This window comes from Sinocyclocheilus grahami, unplaced genomic scaffold (genome assembly GCF_001515645.1).
Source record: "Sinocyclocheilus grahami isolate Dianchi unplaced genomic scaffold, SAMN03320097.WGS_v1.1 scaffold1088.1, whole genome shotgun sequence".
Classification (NCBI taxonomy): Eukaryota; Metazoa; Chordata; class Actinopteri; order Cypriniformes; family Cyprinidae; genus Sinocyclocheilus; species Sinocyclocheilus grahami.
In genome coordinates, this window is record NW_015506267.1 from 432,096 (window position 1) to 453,538 (window position 21,443).

A 21,443-nucleotide genomic window follows, 5' to 3' on the forward strand; every position below is an offset into this window, starting at 1 on the left:
CTCACCTGACGCCGTGACGCGTCCTCTACAGGTGCGTGATTATTGCAGCCTGAGAAACTGTGAAATGGACAGTTTTCAGCTTTTCGTTTCGTGCAACTCAAACTGTGTTTTGTCAAACGGTTTCAACGACGCAACGTTGATGTTTGTGACAGATTTTTTTATTATAAATAAATAAATAAATAAATAAATAAATATTAAAAGTGGCTTTTGTTGTATTGATGCGCTGTGTGCTGTACAAGGCGAAATCAAGTCATTTCAACATTTCAACATGCTAAATTATTATATATAAATAAATAAATAAATAAATATTAAAAGTGGCTTTTGTTGTATTGATGCGCTGTGTGCTGTACAAGGCGAAATCAAGTCATTTCAACACAGATCCATGCTAAAGGGAATTTCGGTTCAGTTGTTCACATGAAACACAAAAATCTTGCTTTCAAAAATGACTTTTGCCTGTGAAATTATGCATATATAGAGAAACATAAAAATTGTTTGTTTATATATATATTTATTATTTTCAATGGTATCATATAAATACAAGTTTAATATTATATATATATATATATACACACAGTGTGTGTATATATATATATATATATATATATGTATGTATATATAAAATGAAATCTTTTATGTTATATTGTGTGTGTGTGTGTGTGTTTAAAGGTTACATTGGCTAAGTGGATTTGTTAAAAAAAGTCAAGTATAGGCCTAATTAAACACTTATTTTTTTGTTATTATTTTTTTTAGCACTTACACTGCACTTACAAATTGCTTAATGTTAAGAGATTAATGTTTAAATATAAAAATATGAACAGATAGAAAAAAATAGAATGATACTTTTAAATATGAAACTACAATTACAGTAGGTGGCGGGTTATTCTTTCAAAACGACTGATTTAAACTTTTAATGAATTGATCAGTCAACGCAAGTAGACACTGGATGAGCAGAGAGCAAATCCACGGTTCTGATAGATATGATTTTAATGCACATGAAAACTAAAAACAAATAAAAACATTGATTCGGGGCTTCGGCTCCTCTAGAGCCGCCCCTGGTTTGAACCAGACTGTATAAAAAGGTTTGAACGCTGCTAAAATTGTTTCTATTTAACCTTCACGTGTGCATATATGGTATATTTACTCTTTTTTCACGTCATGAAACTGGTGGAGTTCAAACTAAATAAGTGTAAACTAAAGAACAATAGACGGCTTCTGTTTACTATCTTCAGATTTCACTGTTATCCTCATTTCACAACACAGTAGAGTTAAGACTGATAACACTGACCCTGGATTATTGATTTATCTGTACAATAATCCAGACTCTTATCAGAAATGAGTACTAAAATCCACTCAGTGACACACTTTTTGACTAACAATACAAGTCAACACACGAGGAAGAATGTGCGATATGAAAACGGTCAAATATCATGTAAATTGTGTGGTGAATAAATATGGTAGATATCAAAGTACCAAAATATCGCCGTCTGAAACCTTCACTGTACTATTGTACCACCTCAGTATCACTTCTAATGGTAATTGATGATTCTGCAGTAGGAATAAAAACAATAATTGAACTATTGCATTTGATTACCATGGTAAATTGTGATTTGTGAGAACGACAAAAGGAGAAGACAATTTCTGTATCAAACAGTATTTATTAAAACAATTACACATACAAAAAAAGCTCACGTTTTGCATTTTTTAATGCAAAAGAGGGTCTGTTCGGGATCTGATGACAGTTTGCATAAAATCACAGGTTTTGCAACATTTCCCCTCCTAGTCCGAGCAGGAATGACGGCCTTGAATTTGAATGTCACTTCCTGGTGGTATTTTCAAAAGGCATTTGCGTGCTCCGTTGTGTCATTTCATAGTTTCCTTTAAGTCCTGTCAGATGGAAGAAATGCAAAGATGCAAACACAACCTTCACTGTGATAATTGCATGTAAGCACACGTTTGAGAGCTGTACATGTGTGCATCCCATTTCAGGGTCTCATCACGAGGGTCCTAACACAGGGAGTCCGGCTTCACCGGCTGTTTCAGGACAGACTTCCAGACGGGCCAGCCGGCTCTGCTCCAGTGCGATGGCCTCCGCCGAATGTTTGCATTTCTCTGAGCCGCACTGACAGGTGAAGTATTTGCTCTTGATGTCCCAGAAGCGATCGCCGTAATCAAACCTGTCAGAGATTAAAAAAAATATATATATAAAAAAATCAGTGATCATAAAACAAACAGGAGGAAAATATATTAACAGGAACAGGATGCAAATACAACCGATTCCTAGGGATCGAGCCGTGAGGTTGTGTGCCATAAAACCATAAAGCAATTAAATACAGCGTTCACCTGTGAGATTACAAACAATCATCTCTCACCCGAGCTCCTGTCCGGTGAAAATGTCTCTGGAGCTGAAGAAGGCGATGCGAGGGAAGCGCAGGTCCTGGTGCAGCATGAACACACGTACGGGGATGATGTTGGGGTCACACAGGTGGTTTATAAAGCGGCTGATGTTACCGTAGTAACGGGCGTCAATACAGTACACTTCACCATCCTGAGACAGACAGGGTTATTTATAGTTAACTAAAGCTATTAAAAACATTTTCGTTAACTGAAATAACGTAGAAATAAAAATGAAAATATTAGACGAAAAGCTGTGTTGAACTAGAAGTAAAAAATAAAATAAACTTAAACCTAAATAGTAATTACAGAATAATAAAAAAAGATAAAAGCAAAATTTTAAAAATTGCTAAAAGTTTTACTAAAATTAAAATGAGACAGAAAATATAAAAATAAAAGCGAATTCGATATATCAAAAACTATAATTGTATATTATGTAAATAATACAAAAATGAATATGAATAAAAATGACAAACAGAGAATGGATACATGTACTATGAATATATATTATTGTTCTATATTTTACTTGTGAATTTTGGAGCATGTACTTTTTTTTTGTAACGGATCCAGAGAAAAATGAATTTTTTATTTAATCTCATTTGAATTTTGTTCGTTTTTTGCTCAACGTATTGAAACGTGTTATATTGTCTTTCATCTCTCTCTGATCTAAAAATATCAATAAAATATACTAAAAATGACAAACGGAGCAAAATTACAAAATTTTACTAAAGGGGAAAATCAAAATGAAACTGAAATTATAAAAATACAAATAAATTGAATATACTAATCAAAACTATAATAGAATATAATGTAAATAATAATAATAAACAAAAATGAGGAATTTTGCCGTGGTAACTGACGGAAATAAATTGGAAGCACTAGAATGAATAACTGAAAATAAATCAAAACTAAAATTTTAAATCACATTGAAATCTAAATAGTAATATAAAAAAGGTTAAAAATTACTCACAAATAAACAAAAATTAAAATGAAATTATATAAATAAAAGCTCATTCAATAAATTCATAAAAACATCAATAATATGTAAAGTATACAATATATAAACCGTCTGATGGCGTGGTATTCCAGACAATAGCTGCTGATAGTGTGGCTCTTGTAGTGCGAGTACAAAATATTACTCACATTGCACATAGATGGGTTTAACACTGCATTGCATTTTGCATCAAAGCACATCTTTCATCTCTCTCTGATCGAAAAATATCAATAAAATATACTAAAAATGACAAACGGAGCAAAATTACAAAATTTTACTAAAGGGGAAAATCAAAATGAAACTGAAATTATAAAAATAAAAATAAATTGAATATACTAATCAAAACTATAATAGAATATAATGTAAATAATAATAATAAACAAAAGTGAGGAATTTTGCCGTGGTAACTGACGGAAATAAATTGGAAGCACTAGAATGAATAACTGAAAATAAATCAAAACTAAAATTTTAAAATCACATTGAAATCTAAATAGTAATATAAAAAAGGTTAAAAATTACTCACAAATAAACAAAAATTAAAATGAAATTATATAAATAAAAGCTCATTCAATAAATTCATAAAAACATCAATAATATGTAAAGTATACAATATATAAACCGTCTGATGGCGTGGTATTCCAGACAATAGCTGCTGATAGTGTGGCTCTTGTAGTGCGAGTACAAAATATTACTCACATTGCACATAGATGGGTTTAACACTGCATTGCATTTTGCATCAAAGCACATGGATAGCCAGCATGCATGCTGCTTTTGGGCAGGAAATCCAAAAAAAATTTTCAGTGGTTTTCAAATTCGTTATGTATTTGTATATAGCTTTTCGCAATGCAATGTAATGTTTATAATATCTTCATGCCTTAGTCGCATTTATCAGATTAGAGCTGTGTGATATTATAGTTACATTTAGCTAGATTTGTGTGGCTCTTGGTGTCAATAGTCTTGCTGCAAATGTGTGTCAGCGATGTTTGTCTGCAATTTGCATGATTTTGTCAACGTGTTTTCAATCTGGCCTGAAATCAGTGACACGACACCTTGTTGTCCAGGTCAAAGAGGTACGAATCGTCCTCCCTCACATCTGCTTCTGCGTCAGAGATCAGCTCGCCAACATACCTGCACAAACACAGCAGAAATCACAGGCTTAAACCGGCCTGAGCTGGTCGGTCAAGCTGGTCTCCCACAGGTCTGAACGGTTTTACTCACTCGCAGATGAAACTTCCTTGAGGAATGTCCTGAAGCGCTCTGACGCCCCATCCCATCTTCTCCGTCCGGTAGAGCTGCAGACGCACCCTGAAACACACGATCCACTTCAGCCTGCAGCTCATGCAAAAGTGCTTTCTTTAAAAAACCTGAGGTTCATTTGACATGCAAATCATCTCAATTCAGCAAATTTATTATGAAAATAATCCCGGCTTACTTGATTCCAGCTTGAACCACTCGGTTCTTGCAGGCTTTATGGCAGGAGCAGGCCATGTTGCACTCGAAGATCAGAGGAGGCTCGATTTTATTAAACTCCTGAAGGAGGCGATGATCCTACGAGAACACATGTTTGCCGTCACACAGCCTTCGTTCTCTCATTTTAGATCTTATTGTGGGGATGAAGCAGTATTTTACCTTGTCGTACCAGCAGCGGATGCTGAGCTGCCCGCAGAGACAGTTACTGGAGGAACAGTCGTCTGTACAGCTGCAGTGCTGAAACAAACACACCAAACAGCTGTCAAGAAAATCAGCTCCGAATTTCTGCAGCACACAGATGACTGCAAATAAACGGTGTTAGTCTCATTATAAAGAACAATTAGTGCTGGGTAATATTGAATACGGTTATATAAGTAACAGAAAAAAATAGTGGGTTTTTAATTTTAGTTTCTATAGTCCCAAGTCTTTTTTCTAAGGTTTTTTTTTTATTATTTATCTTTTAATAAATATTATTTATTAAATCTTAAATCTTGTTGTTACAAAAGATATCTATTTCAAACAAATGCTTTTCATTTGAACTTTCTATTCATCAAAGAATCCTGAAAAAGAAAATGTTTCCACAAAAGCAGCACAACTGTTTTCAACGCTGATAATAATCAGAAATGTTTCTCGAGCAGCACATCAGCATATTAAAATGATTTCTGAAGATCGTGTGACACTGAAGACTGGAGGAATGATGATGAAAATACAGCTGCGCATCACAGAAATAAATTACATTTTACAATGTATTCACATAGAAAACTGCTATTTTAAATGGTAATAATATTTCACAAGATTTTACTGAATTTTTGAACAAATAAATGCAGCCTTGGTGAGCATTAAAAATCTAACCGTGCCCAAGGTTGCTGAGTGTTGTGTGAAGTGTGTGTTGTGTGTATGGAGTGGCACCTGCAGGTGTGTGATGTTGCGGTCGATGTTCATGGTGGATGTTTCACAGTTCTCTGCGATGTATTTGTAGTCAGACGGACAGCCTTCATCATCAACGCCGTTAACACACGGGATGGGAACGTTCTCATAACCCTGAGCCACGTCACTACACAACACACACACACCAGTGTTATTAACTAAAAGTATTAAAGGTAGTTTGCAATAATTGAAATAAAGCTGACATAAAACAGTTTTAATGATATTAGAAGAAAAACTTAAGCTTAAAATATTACTTTTGCAACTAACTAAAAAAAATTTATTATGAAATAATCCCGGCTTACTTGATTCCAGCTTGAACCACTCGGTTCTTGCAGGCTTTATGGCAGGAGCAGGCCATGTTGCACTCGAAGATCAGAGGAGGCTCGATTTTATTAAACTCCTGAAGGAGGCGATGATCCTACGAGAACACATGTTTGCCGTCACACAGCCTCCGTTCTCTCATTTTAGATCTTATCGTGGGGATGAAGCAGTATTTTACCTTGTCGTACCAGCAGCGGATGCTGAGCTGCCCGCAGAGACAGTTACTGGAGGAACAGTCGTCTGTACAGCTGCAGTGCTGAAACAAACACACCAAACAGCTGTCAAGAAAATCAGCTCCGAATTTCTGCAGCACACAGATGACTGCAAATAAACGGTGTTAGTCTCATTATAAAGAACAATTAGTGCTGGGTAATATTGAATACGGTTATATAAGTAACAGAAAAAAATAGTGGGTTTTTAATTTTAGTTTCTATAGTCCCAAGTCTTTTTTCTAAGGTTTTTTTTTTATTATTTATCTTTTAATAAATATTATTTATTAAATCTTAAATCTTGTTGTTACAAAAGATATCTATTTCAAACAAATGCTTTTCATTTGAACTTTCTATTCATCAAAGAATCCTGAAAAAGAAAATGTTTCCACAAAAGCAGCACAACTGTTTTCAACGCTGATAATAATCAGAAATGTTTCTCGAGCAGCACATCCACATATTAGAATGATTTCTGAAGATCGTGTGACACTGAAGACTGGAGGAATGATGCTGAAAATACAGCTGCGCATCACAGAAATAAATTACATTTTACAATGTATTCACATAGAAAACTGCTATTTTAAATGGTAATAATATTTCACAAGATTTTACTGAATTTTTGAACAAATAAATGCAGCCTTGGTGAGCATTAAAAATCTAACCGTGCCCAAGGTTGCTGAGTGTTGTGTGAAGTGTGTGTTGTGTGTATGGAGTGGCACCTGCAGGTGTGTGATGTTGCGGTCGATGTTCATGGTGGATGTTTCACAGTTCTCTGCGATGTATTTGTAGTCAGACGGACAGCCTTCATCATCAACGCCGTTAACACACGGGATGGGAACGTTCTCATAACCCTGAGCCACGTCACTACACAACACACACACACCAGTGTTATTAACTAAAAGTATTAAAGGTAGTTTGCAATAATTGAAATAAAGCTGACATAAAACAGTTTTAATGATATTAGAAGAAAAACTTAAGCTTAAAATATTACTTTTGCAACTAACTAAAAATAAACACATTTAAGTTGAAGTACTAAAATGGGAAAAAACTAATAATATCAATATTAATACAAAATTATACATTCTATATAATTATATATATTAATACAAATTAATATATTTCTAACAATAATATTTCTATAATTTACTAAAAGTTAAATATAAATAAAAAGAAGTCGAAATATTAAAATTAATAAAAAATTGACTTACAAAACATAACAAAATGACTAAAACCTCAATTAAAACGTGAAATTGTGCCTTGGCAACTGACTGAAATAAATAAGTATCAGTTGAAGTAATAAAAAAAAAAATTAAAAAAAATATATATATATATATGTTAAAGCTAAATACAGATTTTAATAAAAATAAAAATGACAAAAATACATACAATTTCTAAAACCTAAATTAAAATGATGCCTTGCCAACTAACTGAATAAATAAATAAGTTGTATACATTGTTGTAACTAACTGGAAAAAGCTGAAGTACTAAAACTATAAAAAATATTATAAAATATATATATATTTTTAAATTATATAAAACAAAAAAATCTAACAAAAATAAAAATGACAAAAGCATGACAAAACTCAAACTTAAAATCAAATTAAAATGAAAACTGAAAATATAAAAATAAAAGCCAATTCAAAATATGAAGAAATAACAGTAGTTCATAAATAAATACTCAAATGTATTCATTTCATATTTCATTCTCCATATTAAAGACCACACACTGACCTGCATATGATCCTCTCTGTCCGTACAATGCGATTGGCGATTCCTCTACGCAACTTCCTGTTAATCTGTAGCGCCACCCAGACGGGTGTGTCAGAGCGGGCGAGAGAGAGCGGCGTGTCGCCCTCTTTATTCATAATGTCGATGTCAGCGCCACGAGAAAGAAACAGCCTGGAGTAAAGACGAACAGAAGACGTCAGATGAGCCTACGACACCAAAAACAGCTTTCAGGCGGCGTTTGACCCACGTGACGCAGTCGATGTAGCCCTCGCGAGCGGCGATGTGCAGCGGCGTGTCTCCGTGCAGGTTAACGGACGACAGAGGACAGCCGGCGTTCAGGATCAGCTCCGCTATCTCAGCGCTGCCCGAGAACGACGCCCAGTGTAGACAAACGTTCATCTCCTGCACAGACAGACAGACTTTGTGAGAGCGCCGTCGCAATTCCTGCCAGACTCACAGGATTCATAAGACTCACTTTGTCTTGGAGCGTGACGTTGGCTCCTCTGTTGAGCAGAGCTCTGATCACGTCTATATGTCGGTGTTCTGCCGCCCAGATGATGGGCGTCCAACCGCCGCTATCCTGAAACACAGAGATGAGGTGAAAACTAGGAAAGCTTATTTCCACCACAAAATGTTAACTCACAATTGCAAGTTTATAACTCACAATTCAGAGAAGAAAAGTCTTATTATTCATTACAAGAAAAAAATGTGCAATTCTAAAATTAAAAAAAATATCCGAACTGAGAGCTATAAACTCATAATTGTGAGAAAAAAAAGTTTTTATTCTGAATAAAAAAATTGGGAATTGCAGAATTGCAAGATATAAACTTATAATTCTAAGAAAAAAAAGTCAGTTGTTATGAGATGTTAACTCGCATATGTGAGTTTATAACTTGCAATTCAGCGAAGACAAGTCGAGTTGCAATTCTGAGAAGAAAAGTCAAAATATACACTCACAATTGCGAGAAAAATAAGTCAAGTCTGGTGAGCTTGTTTCCGTCATGGAATACAAAAATGTAAAAAAAATTAATTTCACAATTCAGAATTTTTTTCTCGCAATTGCAAGTTAAAAATCTCACAATCTTAGACTTTTTCTGCAATTCTGAATTGAGAGACATAAAATCAGAATTATCTCGCAATTGCGAGTTTGTGAGAAGAAAAGTCTTATTGTGAGTTCATAATCGTGAGATATACAACTGCTATTATGAGAAGAAGAGTCTGAATTGTGGGATATAAACTCTTAATTGTGAGAAAAATAATCTGCATTGTGATTTTGTTTCTGCTATGGAATAAAAAATGGTAATTGCTACTTTTTAATCTCATAATTCTATAAAAAAAAAAAACTCAGAGCTCTGAGATATGAACTCATAATAATCGCAAGACGTTAACTTGCAATTAGGAGTTTATATCTTACAATTCGGAGAAGAAAGTTTATAACTTGTAATTGCATTTCTGAGAAGAAAAGCTCAAATTGTGAGACGTCAACTTCCAAAAAGTTAGAATTGTGAAACTGTTTCCACCACATAATAAAAAGGTAATTGTGACTTTTTAAATTCCGGCTTTATATTTTTTTTTGTATTCTGAGAAAAAAGTCAGAAATGTGAGATATGGGCTCAGAATTGTGAGTTAATATCTCGTAATTCTGAGTTTGTCTCACAATTCTAAAAAGAAGTCTGAATTATTTAAAGGCCGCAATTACCTTCTTAATTGTTTTATTCCATTGTGGAAAACATCTGAGTTGATGAGCTCAGAAACACACCTGTGCGTTTATATCCACCTGTCCGGTGCTCAGTAACAGCATCACCACCTCCAGGTTTCCCAGTTTGGCAGCGTGATGGAGGCCTGTGGATCCGTCCTCTTCCTGGACAACACACACACACGATTCAGCACTCACACACTCACAACATCAAGGTCATGGTTCTGATTCATGCATGAACTGATCAAATGCACACCTTGAATACAACAAGTTGCTTTGAATAAAAGTGTCTGCCAAAATGCATTAATGTAAATGTAACTTCACACAAAACTAGAAGATTTATTTATTGTTTACCTCATTTTTTTTAAACAAGTAACATGTGGTTCGGGCTATTTTCAAGTCAAGGACTGCTGGTATATGAGGAATAACTGACCCCAGACTGCTGAATTTTTTTAAATAAACCCAAACTCAGAATGTAACAGCAATTACACTTAACATGCATTATTTTCCCATTGGCCCGTTGTCAGTTATCATCTGAATCGGGAGAGAGTGTGTGTGTGTGTGATTCTCACTGCATGATAGACACAGGCTCCGCTCTGGATCAGGTATTTCACCACCTCCACATGATTGTTCACTATGGCCTCTAATAGAGGGGTCCTCAGGGTCTTATCTTGGGCGTCCACCTTAGCACCTGCCTAAAATCAACCAGAGCACAAAAGCAGGAACTTTAATGGAAACCTTCCTCAGATACAAACGGAGACAAACGTGACGTGTAGCCAAGTATGGTCTCCCATACTTGGAATTTGTGCTCTGCATTTCACCCGTCCAAGTGCAAACACACAGCAGTGAGTAGTGAACAAACACACATACACACCATGAACACACACCCGGAGCAGTGTGTGCCTTGCTCAAGGGTCTCACCTCAGTCAAGGTACTGAAAGTGGAAAAGAGTGCTGTACATTCACTCCCCCCACCGACAATCCCTGCCGGTACACAGACTCGAACCTGCAACCTTTGGGTTACAAGTCCGACTCTCTAAACATCAGGCCATGACTGCCCCAAACACGAGAGGCTCATTACTTAAAAAAAAAACAACAATTCTTTTCTGCAGGGATTCCCAAACGTTTTTGTCAGCCTTTGACCTGAAATATTGTCTTGAAGCCTCCCAAACCCGCCTCCAAAGTTTTTTATTTAATATTTTAATAATTTAACAACACATTTGCATCTTCTTTAATGTCAGCTAATGGTCACATGACAAGCAGATAAATAATCACAATATTTTATTATTATAATTTTTAGTAAATGCTTAAGTTTGATCATTTTTATTATTTATTTTAATTTTGCATTTTTATGTTTTAATTAATTACATAATTGATTTTGATTGTTTTACTTTCAAATTATGTATTTTCATTTGGCATTTTTATGGTTTAACTAATTAAGAAATATATAATTAAGTATTTTATTTTGATCATTTAAAAATAAAATAAAGTAAAATAAAATAAAGTACTTAATTAATAAATCAAAATTAAAACCCATCATTTGTAAATAAAAAAAATATTTTAATAATTTTATAATTTTAAATAAAAAATAATAATTTTTGTCTCAATTATTACTAAGTATTCTATTTTGATTGTTATTATTTTATAATGATGTATTTTGATTTAGCATTTTTATTATTTAATTATTACTATGTACAGTATTTAATGATTGTTTTTATTTGAAAATTATTTTACTTTAGCATTTTTATTAATTAATTAATTACTATAAAATTTATAATGATTGTTTCTATTTTTAAATGATCTCCATTTTGCATTTTCATGATTTAAATAATTATTTTAATAATTGAAAAAGAAAAGCAAATCAAAACTAACACTTAATAATCAATTAAATTTTTATAAAAATACATAATTTAAAAACAAAAACTGTACTAAAAATTCAAATTTTGCATTTTTATGACTTTATTATCAGAATCAGAATGAGCTTTATTGCCAGGTATGTTTACACATACGAGGAATTTGTTTTCGTGACAGAAGCTTCCACAGTGTAATAGAATGACAGTGACAGAACAAAAAACACAGATAATAAAAATAAAAATAGAACAAGTAAAATAAGGAATAAAAAATATACAAATCGACAATTGTATGTACAGGTATATAATAGGGTTGTGACGGTGAGGAAATTTTCCCACCAGTTAATCAACGTGGGACAACACCGGTAATACCGGTATCCCTCTCTTCCTAGATTTCCTTCGCTTTTAAATAGCTTGTAAAAGCGGCGTGCGCCTTTTACTTTCACTTTGAAATCGCGGCAATTCGGCGTAAAGCAATTGTTCGTTTTTAGTTTGTTTGAATTTTCCCTCTTTTCCTCGCTTTCCTTCACTTTTAAATAGCTTAAAAGCGCCGTGCGCATTTTACTTTCACTTTAGAATTAGCGGCAGTTCGGCGTCAATTGCTTGAATGCAACAACAAAATACAACGTCAAACTCAATTTAGTGTATATATAAAACATAGAACTTTTATTAACAAAACAAATACACCATGCTATAGGGCAGGCTATGCCTAATATAAAATAACAAATAACTTACAAAGTTTAAATAGGTATACAAAACAGGAAATAATAGGCTAAGTAAACATGCATAATATATAACCAAATAAATAAGAAACGTAGAACGTTTATTAGCAAAACGAGTAAGAAAGCTTGGAGGCACGGCATACACCTTGATGTCAAATAAAATAAATAAATGACACAAAGTTTAAATAAAGTAAAAATCAGCAAACAACGTGGAACCAATTAAATAAGAAATGAATGTTTAAAAAAAACTTCCAAAATCACCTTAGATAAACGGCAAAAGTCAACAGGCTTTTCAAAATCCAAATTACTGCCAAACAAGCGCTTTTGCATTTCATTTCGAAACTAAATCATCCTTTAATACTATAAAAAATCTAAACGACGGTGGGGGTCGATGACGCGGTGGGCAAGTGACGTAACCGGTGTTGCGGCTTAACACCGGTATCACCATCAGCACCGTCTATCATGGCAAGCCTAGTATATAACAATAGACAGTTGTATGTACAGGTATATTATGTGCAAATTGAAATGTAGATTGAGTATGTGTGTTAGATAAATAAGTGTATGAGTGAATAAATAGTGTGTGTTCCACAGTTATTGTTAAGTGTTCATGAGTTCATGAGATGGATGGCCTGAGGGAAGAAACTGTTCCTGTGTCTGGTCGTTCTGGTGCTCAGAGCTCTGTAGCGTCGACCAGATGGCAACAGTTCAAAGAGGGAGTGTGCTGGATGTGAGGGGTCGGAGATGTTTATTACTAGGTATTTAATTTTTAATTAAAGTCTTTATTTTATAATTCTGTATTTTAAGTTTGCATTTTTATGATTTAATTAATTATTACCAAGTATTTTATTTTATTCTGATTGATTTTTATTTTAAAATTATGTTTTTTAATTTTGCAATTTTTGTAAGGGTTTTATTTTGATGGTTCTTATTTCCCATTTTATGATTTAATTAATTATTACCTTTCTCCATCACAAACCCCAGTTTGGGAAACCCTGCTCTAGAGAATCATCACCATATGATCAATCTAATCACCACAAACAGTGCAGCAGATGTTTAAAGCTCATGAAAGTGTTGTGAAAGTACAGCTCACCTGTATGAGCAGGTAACAGACCTCCAGCAGACCCCTCTGAGCGGCTGCATGCAGAGCGCAGCGTCTGTTCTGAGAGTCTGACTGATACGACGGGTCGATGCCCTCCACTGACAGACACACAGAGACAATATCAGCTCTGATGCTGAAAACTTCAACAGATGCGTGATATATATATACGTACTGAGCATGAGTAGAACTCGCTGAGCTTCACCCTGTTTGGCTGCAGGATAGAGCTGACGGGGATGAAAACGCAGCTTCTTCCTCCTGACCAATCAGAAAGAGCCAAGCACATCACATGACAATGCCATCATCTTTTGCCTGAGTATGTTCAGAATAGCACACTACCATACGGGTTTTGCCTCAATTCTGTGCACTGTGTGTTGTTTTTTCTGCATGCATACAAGTGTCATTTTAGTATAACTGACATACTATTATAGTTTTTGTCAATATTTTGAATTAGAATTTTTTTTTATATATTCTGTATTCATTTTAATTTTAGTTAAAATTTTTGTAATTTTGTTGTGTTTTTGTCATTTTGTTTTGCAAATGTGTAATTTAAATATTAACCTAAATCCCTGTATTAAAGCTAATAGGACAGCTCACAAAAAAATTAAAGTATAAATATTATTCTGTCTTTATTTACTAGCTATTACAAATCTTGATGCCTTTATTTGTGGCAGTGTTATTTTAGCATCATCGATTTACTATGATTTGAATTTATTTAAATTTTCTGTTTACACTTTAATTTTAGTTACAGTTTTAGTATTTTTTTGTTTACACAATTTTAGTTATTTTAGTACTTCAAGCTAAACTAGAAGAAAATGAGAAATGGTCATGGAAAACCTGGATACTGGAGGAGTTTTTAATATTGTGATTTATAGACCTGGAAAAATCATGGAAATGGATAAAATCTTAAAAAATATTTATAATATACTTTTTCTGGTTTTGTCAAGTTATGTCAAATTTCTATTTGTAAGCAAAAATAATCTATAGTTTAAATTAATCTAAACAAAAATAAGAAATGTTTCCTTGGCAGCTAGCCGGTTGGTTTTAGTTTTAGTTAACGATAATAAGCCTGATGCATACAACACCTAGGTAACCAACTACAAAATGTGCAGTGAAATACCGTATCCCATAAATGATAGAATCTGTCATTCTGAACATCTATTTCTTCACTCATTATTTGTTTAAACTGATATTAATATATAAACCTCTCGGTGTCCTGTGTGAGAATGGCTCTCTGTAGCGCCGCCCTCCTGTCTCCAGGTGGAAGTGCGCTGGGACACACGGGCTTCCCATTGGGCAGGACGAGCGATGGTCCCACACTGTCCACTCCGCCGTCACCCAGGGTGACCACATCCTCTACCCCGCCCCCTCCTGGAGTGCCATTGGCCGGCTGAGTTTGAAGCTCCGCCCCCTTTCTTACATCTCCACGACAATGCATCCTTGCACTGTGTGAAAAAAAACATCAGTTTAAAGACAGTTTAAAATGTCCTATTAAATATATTTGTTCATTAGCAAATTGCAAAACCTGTTTTATAGTTACAAACTAACATTAGAGAACAACCCCCCCACTTGTTTTTTTTATTCATAAATAAATGTAAAAAATGAATAAATATTAATAAATAAAAATGAATAAATACATTCAATAAGAATTGCGATTTTTTTTTTTATTATTATATAATGCGGGATGTTTTTAAAGGTTTTTTATTAGAGGAGATTTTTTTGAAGCGATAACAGTAAACTTAAATATGCGCTAGCTATTTTACTATTAAGCAACGCATATAACTCACTTGATCGGCTCGCCCATCTTCTTCTCGTTGTTTAGCACCCGTGATGTGGCCGCGAGTGCGGAGGGAAGTAGCGAGGGTGTGGTCGTGGTGGACGACGCACTCGCAGTGACCACGTTAGACCCTGAAGAGGGCACTGCAGGAGGGATGGTGACCTCACGCGCCTCTGACGCATCCTCACCACAATGAGGGCAGAACAGCAGGCCGACGCCCACTCCTCCTCGACTCCGCCCACAGCCCAGCACTGACACACAGCCCCGGTGGAAGCGGTGAGTAATGTGAACGTCCGGGCAACATTCAAGAAACGTTCCCTGCGTGTGAAGTGAAAAGGAGGATCTTTGAGCTTTCTGTTTGTGAGCTGATGAAAAGCTAATAATCAATTAAATCATGAAATGTAAAATTACAATAATAAATAATTAAAAAATAAAAACAATCAAAATAAAACACTTCCTAAAAAATTATGACATTTGTTTTGTTTTTACATTTTTATTACAATATGTAATTTTCACCACTAGAGGGTGCGTATTCAAAATAAACAAATAGACAAAGGCGTAGTTGAGTGTGGAATCATGGGAGTTGTGGTCTTCATGCCACAGTCGAGCGCTTCCGCTCCTTCCGGTCGTGCGTATGTGGGGTAAAGCAGCGGAGCTTTTATTATGCCACAGTCGAGCGCTTCCGCTCCTTCCGGTCGTGCGTATGTGGGGTAAAGCAGCGGAGCTTTTATTATGCCACAGTCGAGCGCTTCCGCTCCTTCCGGTCGTGCGTATGTGGGGTAAAGCAGCGGAGCTTTTATTATGCCACAGTCGAGCGCTTCCGCTCCTTCCGGTCGTGCGTATGTGGGGTAAAGCAGCGGAGCTTTTATTATGCCACAGTCGAGCGCTTCCGCTCCTTCCGGTCGTGCGTATGTGGGGTAAAGCAGCGGAGCTTTTATTATGCCACAGTCGAGCGCTTCCGCTCCTTCCGGTCGTGCGTATGTGGGGTAAAGCAGCGGAGCTTTTATTATGCCACAGTCGAGCGCTTCCGCTCCTTCCGGTCGTGCGTATGTGGGGTAAAGCAGCGGAGCTTTTATTATGCCACAGTCGAGCGCTTCCGCTCCTTCCGGTCGTGCGTATGTGGGGTAAAGCAGCGGAGCTTTTATTATGCCACAGTCGAGCGCTTCCGCTCCTTCCGGTCGTGCGTATGTGGGGTAAAGCAGCGGAGCTTTTATTATGCCACAGTCGAGCGCTTCCGCTCCTTCCGGTCGTGCGTATGTGGGGTAAAGCAGCGGAGCTTTTATTATGCCACAGTCGACCGCTTCCGCTCCTTCTGGTCATGCGTATGTGGGGTAAAGCAGCACTGTTTAATCATACTAGATACGTTTGAACAATCTGTTATTATGCTACTCTGTGCGGTCGTCTTAATTTTAATTAGTTTTTATTTTTATATTTTCCATTTTCATTTTGAAGTTTTAGTCATTTTTATTAGTTCTATTAAAATGTCTATATAGTTTTTATTTATTTTTATTTTTCAGTTCTAGTTATTACAGTACATCAAGTTGAACTAAATGAAAATAAGAAATGTTGCCATGGCACCTGATTTTCATTCATTTAAATTTTCAAGTTCATACATTTTTTTGTTTTTGTTTTATTTAACTATAATAAACCTGCTGTGTGAAACACTACAAACTGGTATTTAGAAATTTAGAAAACAGCTGTTTAGAAATACTTATACTGTGTGAAAAAAACGTATTTAATTTAAAGGGATAGTTCACCTTTTACTCACCCTCATGTTGTTCCAAACCTTTATGAATTTCTGTCTTCTGTTGAACACAAAAGAAGATATTTTGAAGAATGGTAACCAGCTGCTGGTAGCCACTGACTTCCACAGTATTTTCTTCAATAATATGCAAGTCAGTTGCTACCAGCAAACTCATACAGCTTTGGAACATCTTGAGGGTGAGTAAATGATGACAGTAATGTAATTTTTTGGTGAACTATCCCTTTAAATTACAACATGAGGGTGAGTTTTCCTTTTTTTTTTTTTTTCTTCCCATAACATGGTTGTTGTGGTCAGAGACACTCACAGAAAGGCAGAAGTATCCGCAGCCCGGACAGCAGTGATGTTTCACCATGTGTGAACGGTGCGTCTCACACAACACCATTAGAGACACGCGGCTGGATGGACGCATCGTCTCCCCCTTCACGATCACTTTGGTGCAGCCCACCAGCTGAAACACACAGAGGACGGGAGGAACCACATGAGAGAGACGGGGGCGTGATCAGTCACTCAGTACAAACATACTGTTCCAAACCACAGCGAGCTGCTTTTACGGTCTTTATTGCAACATTTGAACCCAATCCTGTTCATTTTAACTTATAAACCACTGAAGACAGACCAACTGTGAGCTACGAGGTTGTTAAATGATGGTATTTGCTTCTGTTGAAGCCATTAGCTGACATTACTCCATTTATTTTTTTTAAATAATCATGTTTACCAGCAGAATTCCTGTTGGAAAACGACATTACCCATGATTCTGTCGAGAAATCTCCACCAATCAGAACTGCAATGAGCAAATTGCACTAAAAAAGCACCTACCCCAATGAAGCACTTCAAATTAGCTAAGATACATATACATATTTTACCTATAAATATACATACTGGAATTTTTAATTTACGATAAAACAATACAATGCCTGGAAAAATATCTATCTTCAATACTATTTTCAATATCACGACAAAGGAAAATATTATATATACAGTGGGTACGGAAAGTATTCAGACCCCCTTAAATTTTTCACTCTTTGTTATATTGCAGCCATTTGCTAAAATCATTTAAGTTAATTTTTTTCCCTCATTAATGTACACACAGCACCCCATATATTACATATAATATATATTATATTGTAACATACTATATAAAAAAAACAGTATTTATAAAATAAAAATAATTAATATTTCATGTTTTTTTTTATTTTACACTACAGTAGTAAAATTACAATTATAAAACGGATAGTTCCGGTCCTTGATTCTGATTGGCTGAGCCATGTTCGAAGCTGTTGTAAATTACACTACAAACACACACCTTTGTTCACGTTTGTGTGTTGCTCTGCAACCACTTTGTAGCAACCACGACTGTTTCTGAGGAACTACATTGATTGGTGGAAGAATAATGTTTTTATTAATATCATTACACTTTATTTGCTCTGTTTTAATTTGTGAAACCTTACCACGTATATGGAATAACCGTTTTATAAAAGCAGTAAGCCCCGTGAAGCCGTGGTTTACAGTGAATTTATAACAGGCGTCTTAGGGCTTATTGCTTTATTCTTGTGTCCTAATATCATCAATTACAAGAAGCTTTTAAAAATATCTACAAATAATTTATTATTTTTATTTATTATTAGTTTCCACATATTTTGACAAATTAATTGTGATCTTTTCTCAAAAAACATTTTCCATGCAAGATTATTGGACAAGGATTTTTAAAAATACTATTTTACACCAATTCCTAGACAATCAAATATTTTAGAGCCGAGCTAGAAAAAAAATTTTCACCATAGAAAATTTCCATGATTTTTAAATTCAAATTAAAAATATTTTAAGATTTGATTAAAAAAAAATACATCTTTTTAATTTACACAACTTTTTTATATTTTATAAAAACTAAATCCTTAAAATGTGTTGTTTCTATATACATAAAGAACATCTTTTAATTAGCACTTTTATATCACTCCATTTTCTTCTAATTCGATTATGCCATTCACAATGCTTTGTGTGATTGTAGTTCTTTCCCTCAAAATAAAGTACAAAGAGCTGTATCTTTCTTTTTGTCCAACTGTCAGATTTTTTTATATTGTGACTCACTTCAAAGCTGGTTGGTTTGGTTAATGGTTCATAACACTTGAAGATTGGAAATCTACTTTCAGAACCAAGTGTGCTCAACAGTAGACTTACCTCTCCATTGATGCTCTCTATGGCCATGCAGGTTCTGTTGGAGCGAGCGCTGAATCCATCCACACGCGGCGCCTCCATCCTACAGCTGCACAGAGGAAGCTCCTCCAGACGCTCGGTTTCTGCATCGCTCCCATCTGCAAACATCATGTGACGATAAACACACAGGCTTTACATTGGGATTAGTTGGCCATAAAGACACACTAAAATAGCACATCTCATACACAATGATAATTCAAAGTGCTTTACATAAAAAAGAAAAACAACCATAACAGATGCATTGAAAACTGTAAAAAGTAAAGAATAAACATTGATTGAAAATGTATTTTAAATGTATTAAAAAACAAAGTAGACATTCAAAATGACTTCAGAATCAAAATAATAATATTTATAATAAAATCTAAAAAATAATTTTAAATAACTTTTCTATTTTAATATACTGTTAAAATGTAACTTATTCCTGTGATGCGCAGCTGAATTTTCAGCATCATTACTCCAGTCTTCAGTGTCACATGATCTTCAGAAATCATTCTGATTTGCTGCTCAAGAAACATTTCTGATTCTGATTATCAATGTTGAAAACAGCTGTGCTGCTTCAGATTTTTGAGGAAGCCAGGATAAAATGTATCTTTTCAGGATTCTTTGATGAACATAAATTTGAATGCAATTTAATGATGCTGAAAATTCTGCTTTGCATCACAGGAATAAATTACATTTTACAATATATTACAATAGAAAACAGTGATTTTAAATTGTACTTTACTGTATTTTAGATCATATAAATGTAGCCTTGGTGAGCAGAAGAGACTTCTATCAAAACCATTAAAAATCATAACTATTCCAAACTTCAGACTGCCTGTGTAGATCATCACACACCTGCGTGTGGAGACAGAGAGAGGCTGTCCGGTGCAGAAATGTCCAGTGAGTCCAGAGGGACCTCAGTGTAGTCAGTGCTGCCCACTGCGACTGCGGCTCTGGATTCCACACCTGACACACAGAGACAGCTCCTCACATCCGCTCACACAGACACACACACACACACACACCCCCTCAGGGGTCTGTCTCACCTTTATCCGTCTCCAGCTCTCCAGCGGGGGGTCTGTCTCTCCCTTTACCCTTCCCCTGACGTTTCCATGGCGACTCGTCTCTCTCTGCTGATGTCTTCTTATAAGCGGCGAGGGGCAGATCGGAGCCAGAGCTCTGACAAACACAACACAGTCAGCATATTCACTGTAGTTTACTACAAGCTAGTCTGAGAACTGCTCGTTTTGATATTATCAGCTGATCCTGTTGCATCTTGTGTCAACAAATAATAAATAAATGAATAAAATAACAAACCAATACCTTGAATTTTAGTAATAGAATTTCTGTATAATGTTAGAATGACAGAATTTTTTAGAATAATAGAATTTTAGTAACAAAATTGTCTAACTTTGATACACAATATGTTGTGTTCAATAACACTTCAATAACACTTTCAATCACAGGCAAAAGTATACTACTTATTAATAAGTAAATGAATCATTTTATTTTATGCTGCAGTAGTAAAATGACAATACTCATGCCTTAATATCTTCACTTGCATGTAAATATTGTGCTAAAATTCTTGTTTATTAATTAGAGTTCCCACAAATTAATTGTAGTGACCTTCCCAAAAATCCCTAACTTTTCCAGTCATTCAAGATCATTGGATATGGAATGTACATAATATTTTACACCAGTTACACTTAAAAAGAGCAATTTCTAGACAATGAAATATTTTAGAAATGAACCAGAAAAAAAATATTTTCACTATATACATTTCCAAGACTTTACAAGTTAATAAAAAATAATATTTTAAGATTTATTTTATTTTTAAATTTAATTTAATTTTAAGACATTTAATTAGTGCTGTCAAACGATTAATCACATCCAAAATAAAAGTTTTTGTTTACATAATATATGTGTGTGTACTGTGTATATTTATTATGCATATATAAATACACACACATGCATGTATATATTTTGAAAATATTTACATGCATATTCTTATCATTTATATTATTTATAAATATAGTTAATGTATAAACATAACATATTTTTCTTAAATATGCATGTGTGTGTATTTATATATACATAATAAATATACACAGTATGCACACATATATTATGTAAACAAAAACTTTTCTTTTGAATGCCATTGATCACGATTAATCGTTTGACAGCACTACTTTTAATATTATTTATTCAGAAAATTTATTTTTATGACTTAATGTATTAGCAATTTTCTTTTATTAATTTTCATTTGCTTTAAAAAAAAAGTCTATATAGTTTATTTTTTATTAAG

The 21,443-nt window shown here is 34.6% G+C and overlaps 1 protein-coding gene across 1 annotated transcript in view; it reads right to left on the reverse strand.

Moving 5' to 3' along the window:
* Window positions 1-1,881: 1,881 nt before the first annotated feature.
* Window positions 1,882-21,443, reverse strand: part of ehmt2 (euchromatic histone-lysine N-methyltransferase 2) — a 46,792-nt gene continuing 27,230 nt past the window's right edge. The window contains exons 9-28 of the mRNA XM_016252122.1: window positions 20,185-20,317; window positions 19,994-20,104; window positions 19,121-19,254; window positions 17,250-17,393; window positions 15,191-15,498; window positions 14,609-14,848; window positions 13,579-13,661; window positions 13,398-13,504; window positions 10,309-10,431; window positions 9,800-9,901; window positions 8,516-8,620; window positions 8,288-8,442; window positions 8,044-8,211; window positions 7,032-7,176; window positions 6,282-6,359; window positions 6,085-6,200; window positions 4,604-4,690; window positions 4,435-4,513; window positions 2,370-2,545; window positions 1,882-2,174 (exon numbers count right to left, since the gene is read on the reverse strand). Of these exons, the coding sequence (XP_016107608.1) occupies window positions 1,994-2,174; window positions 2,370-2,545; window positions 4,435-4,513; window positions 4,604-4,690; window positions 6,085-6,200; window positions 6,282-6,359; window positions 7,032-7,176; window positions 8,044-8,211; window positions 8,288-8,442; window positions 8,516-8,620; window positions 9,800-9,901; window positions 10,309-10,431; window positions 13,398-13,504; window positions 13,579-13,661; window positions 14,609-14,848; window positions 15,191-15,498; window positions 17,250-17,393; window positions 19,121-19,254; window positions 19,994-20,104; window positions 20,185-20,317 (2,775 nt within the window). The 3' untranslated portion in view covers window positions 1,882-1,993. The remainder of the gene's footprint in view (window positions 2,175-2,369; window positions 2,546-4,434; window positions 4,514-4,603; window positions 4,691-6,084; window positions 6,201-6,281; window positions 6,360-7,031; window positions 7,177-8,043; window positions 8,212-8,287; window positions 8,443-8,515; window positions 8,621-9,799; window positions 9,902-10,308; window positions 10,432-13,397; window positions 13,505-13,578; window positions 13,662-14,608; window positions 14,849-15,190; window positions 15,499-17,249; window positions 17,394-19,120; window positions 19,255-19,993; window positions 20,105-20,184; window positions 20,318-21,443) is intronic.